Source organism: Orussus abietinus, unplaced genomic scaffold (assembly GCF_000612105.2).
Source record: "Orussus abietinus isolate OABI.00-Male unplaced genomic scaffold, Oabi_2.0 scaffold19, whole genome shotgun sequence".
Taxonomy (NCBI): domain Eukaryota; kingdom Metazoa; phylum Arthropoda; class Insecta; order Hymenoptera; family Orussidae; genus Orussus; species Orussus abietinus.
The window spans coordinates 1,707,501-1,711,852 of NW_019395981.1; the positions used below are offsets into that span (position 1 = coordinate 1,707,501).

Below are 4,352 nucleotides of genomic sequence, written 5' to 3' on the forward strand. Positions count from 1 at the left end.
CGGAAGTCCGTATCTTCCTGTCCGGTGAGCGTATAAATCAGAACGCCCATCTAGCTGGTCGCGATTCATAAATTAACGATCCGTACGGACACCTGGTTCGCCAGAGAGGTGGTGAAAATTCAGGCACTTTCCTAGTTTCGGTATTGCGGGGTAAATTGCGATTGATCTGGATTATCTTTCGCTTCGCTCTACGAGGCAAGGTTCGATCGGTCATTCAATCATTTCCTTAAAGATCGGTCATTAAATAATTTCCTTAAAGATCGGTCATTAAATCATTTCCTTAAAGATCGGTCATTGAATCATTTCCTTAACGATCTACCCAAGGAGATATTTTCTGAGCACTCTCGAGTAGTTACGACACGTTCGGTTTCCTCGAGCTGGTCTCCATCCATGCAGCATCCTATCGAACGTAAGCTCGGTCCATTTACTCCCAGGTTTACGGGACCACCGTTTCGGCTAGCGATTTAAACGAAATGGGTTTGTCCAGCCAACTAAGTCGCCACCCTTGTCCACCACCCTTACGTGCCAGAGAAGGGAAAATGCCACCCTTCGAGCGAGAAACGCTTCCCCTAATTTTTGTATCTTTTATCGCGATTCTTCCTCTTATCTGATAACTTTCTCCAGGTAGCAGTAACTCCATCCTATGATTATTTGGGGAAACCCGTGGCCCGGAAATCGATACACCGACGAGGTTAAAGCCACGGATTCCTGTTTTACCCTTGCCAGGAAATGTAGAGATCCTCCTGTGGAAACTAAGAAGGGATTCTATGATTTTGGAGCCATTTTGGGAGTTACCCGAAAGGATGCCCTCGTTTACCACCCAGTGGTTGGTATAGTAGAGGGTGGAAGACTCTTTTAAAACGTACTCACTGGTTCAAAGAATATATTATCGACAGTGGGAACGTGAAATGATGTTTCTAAAAAATATTCAGATCTTCCCCCGCAAGTTCTGTTTAGTTAAAGTTGGTCGTTCAGCGGAGGTCGATAAGGTTGGAGCGCTTCTGTAGGAACTTCGGTTACCTATAGATTCCTGTTCAAATGTACCATTGCTGGTTGTCAGAATCTATGATAAATCTATTTCGACAATGATTATAGCAGTCGAAATTTCTATTTTGAATGTGAAATCCATTGATATTTTCCAGGGTTGAAAATTATTCAGAAAATTCTAGCTCAGCCGTTTCGAGTATTTGGCAGCCGGGCATTGTTGCATATATTATGGAAATGTTCCTTTGGTAATTTTAGGATCGCCTGGGAATTTACTCGCTATCTCTATCGAATGTTCGCGGGCCGAAAGCTATATCGCTTTATTAACATTACATGTATTGTAACACGAATTCGAATCACGCCGGTCTTGTACGTAACGCCTTACGAAGCCGCACGCGCTGCTTTGGTTATAAAGAGGATCGTCGGCCTTTCACTCCACCGAATTCAAATAAACTTCCGAACGTATCTCGAACAACTCGCATTAATGATTCAAAGTCAAGAGAAAAGCGCAAAGTACTTGTACACGTACTGAGATTAACAATAGCATCCAAACAAGAATCCCCAGAAATACTATAGTGATCCTTTCTCCGCGATCCCCGTGAATTAATTTTTAAATATTAAATTCCGACGATACTTGTATCAATAGAAATTGAAAAAAAAATAAATAAAAGAATACATCCGAACTCGAGAACCCAAAATCGGGTTAGTAAACGACATTGCGCAATAAAAAGTGAAATACAAAAGGTCGGTAGAACGAAATCCGTCCATCGATACTTGGTATGCAAGAAGTCGAGGGGGCCATTTTCGTCCAAGTGGGACCGCGTATAAAAGTCTGCATAACAATTACGAACTTCAGTCATATGTAGACTTTCGGAAGTACAAGGAAATACGGCTCTCGCGATGAAGGTAATAAACTAGTCCTTTAATGCGTCCATAAGCTTTATGGAAGGCTATATAAAGTTACAGAGGCGATAACATTTTTTATACAATATCCACTCCTGTCCATAATGAAATAAGTCGGTAATCCAGATGAGCACCGAAGATTCGCCCTGGGGATCTAACCTCTTCTTTTCTCTCGATTTTAGACCATCCTCTGCGTCGTTCTTATCGGAATCGCTACAGCCGACGTGGCACCATATAGACCGAGAGGATGGCGACCGGAAGGACGATCTCTCTCTCATGGGAGACTTCGATCCCAACTGTATGGTCCACCATCGGGCTTCCAAAAATATGGACCACCGGACGTCTCGAATCATCTTCCCGAATCGACGACGACCACTAGATCTCCGCCAACCACGACATCGACGACGACCACTACCACTCCTAAAAGTAGAGAACCCACTACCGAGCCAGACATCCCTCAGGAGGAATTCGAAGTCAATCCTGCGCTGGCCATTGCGAATTCGTTCGCTTTCAACAGACCCGTGTACGTCTACAACACCTTCCCGTTTCATCCGGCGTATGCCATTGTCAAGTGAGGACAATCGCTACGGCAGGACTTTTTACGGCCTCCGCCGATTCCGCACTCTAGTTCGTCACGGATAGATCCACGAATGTGCACGAACATCCAATTGCAGAAGAATACACACAGCACTTCATTCAAAGTTCTGTTAAATACGTTCGTTACACCACGGTAATAATACTTTAACATTGGGATCTGAGTTTTTTACTACTTTATTTTTATATTCGCGTAAATGATAAACGTAGAGACGGCTCGAGTAAAATACACTCGTTTTTCAGGATTATAGTACAGCTAACTCCTCGGTTTTAAAATGGAAATTCTCTTCACCACTTTTGACTTATTCAGCCTGATTTTTCAGAATTACTCGAGGGAAGGAATTAAAAAATTGTTAATTTATGATGGAGTACCGACGATCACGTAACCACACGTTCTCGTAACGCAATGAGAGCCTTTATGTTAACGAATGCGTTATTAATGTTTCGATCGTTACGTCTACAAACGAGGAAAAAAAATCTAAAAGCCTAAATTTAAAGTGGGAATTTTCAGTTTTCAGTACTTTTGCTTTCGCGTGATTTACCCAGCCTGATTTTTCACGAGATGTACTTGAGCGAAAGAATTTAAAAAATTGTTAGTTTAATGATGCAGAAAACGCATCGCTGATTAAATGCCGGCGTAACCACACGTTGTGATAACGCAATGGGAGCCTTTATGTTAACGCGTCCGTTATTCATTTTTCGATCGTTACGTCCACAAACGAGCCAGTGCCGCAGCTATTCCGCATCCGTAACCGCTGGAACACGGTTTTCAATTATATTCCTGTTCCAGGGTAATTATGAAAATGACATCTCCCCCCACCTCCGCGCCCTTGTCAGTTTTTCTCGCACATAGAAGCTCCTAATTCAATGTGCGCCGGTTTAAATGTACCGAAGGAAAATAGCATCAAGTGAAATATACAGTGTACCAGAGTAAATATTACGAAAACTGGAAACTCTCAATGGGATTGGGACGTTCGAAAGCGTTTTTTAAGGAATTGGCAATGGAAGCAATTTGTATTCAGTACACTCTGGCGTCCCGTGTTGCGTATTCGGAATATTCTACGTCGAAACTAGTGACTAGATCCAAATTACCAAATACGTCACGTTCATATACACGTAGAACTTGTACATGTACCCGATTCTAATCCGACATGACGTGAGCCGTCGCGACGGGTGCAATATTCCTTACTGCTAACGACTAACCACGACGGGTCAATTTCCTTACCATTCAACGCTCTTCGAAAGATTCCTAGAACGTCACCAAATTAAACGTCACTAAGGTAAGTGAACCAATATCGAACACCTAAAACTCCGTTCAGATTCCGATGAAGATTTAGCATACAATTCGGTTAGCACCTCTACAAAAAACAGACCTGCAAAGCAATGTATCCCGTAAATTAATAAAATAATCAACTTTTCTAATACATATTGCATATGCTACGACGTCTATTAAACATGTGTTATCAACAAAGAGGATTTACCGAGCTGTTTTTCAGGTAATATTTTATGTAATGTTATCCGAGGGATGATGGCGGTCGCGGTCGGGTGATACTAACACTCGGTCGTTCAAAAAAAGGAAGAGAATAAACAGAGTAACAAAATCAATGCAAACTAAGAAAAATACTGATTATTGGTATGACTATGAATAGGGCCTTCATTGTATTCGGCGGGGTCTGGTTTTTTTCTCCGGGCAATGGGCATTGCTGCTCCCTAGGTGCAGGCAATGCACATTTATCCTGAAGAGCCACATCCCAGCGTATAACATTACGATCGACAATCAACGGCAATTATTTAATTTCATTTAATTAGAACTGCGTAGAACAGCGATCCCAATACGGAATCATGCAATGTTTGGTTACTAGGACTACTCC

At 42.3% G+C, this 4,352-nt stretch overlaps 1 protein-coding gene across 1 annotated transcript; it reads left to right on the forward strand.

Annotated features, from left to right (window-relative positions):
• The first annotated feature begins 1,884 nt into the window (after window positions 1-1,884).
• On the forward strand, window positions 1,885-2,462 carry LOC105699624. The gene is made up of 2 exons (XM_012424763.1): window positions 1,885-1,890; window positions 2,070-2,462. The coding sequence occupies exons 1-2, from the start codon at window positions 1,885-1,887 to the stop codon at window positions 2,460-2,462; spliced, it is 399 nt and encodes a 132-aa protein (XP_012280186.1).
• Window positions 2,463-4,352: the final 1,890 nt, after the last annotated feature.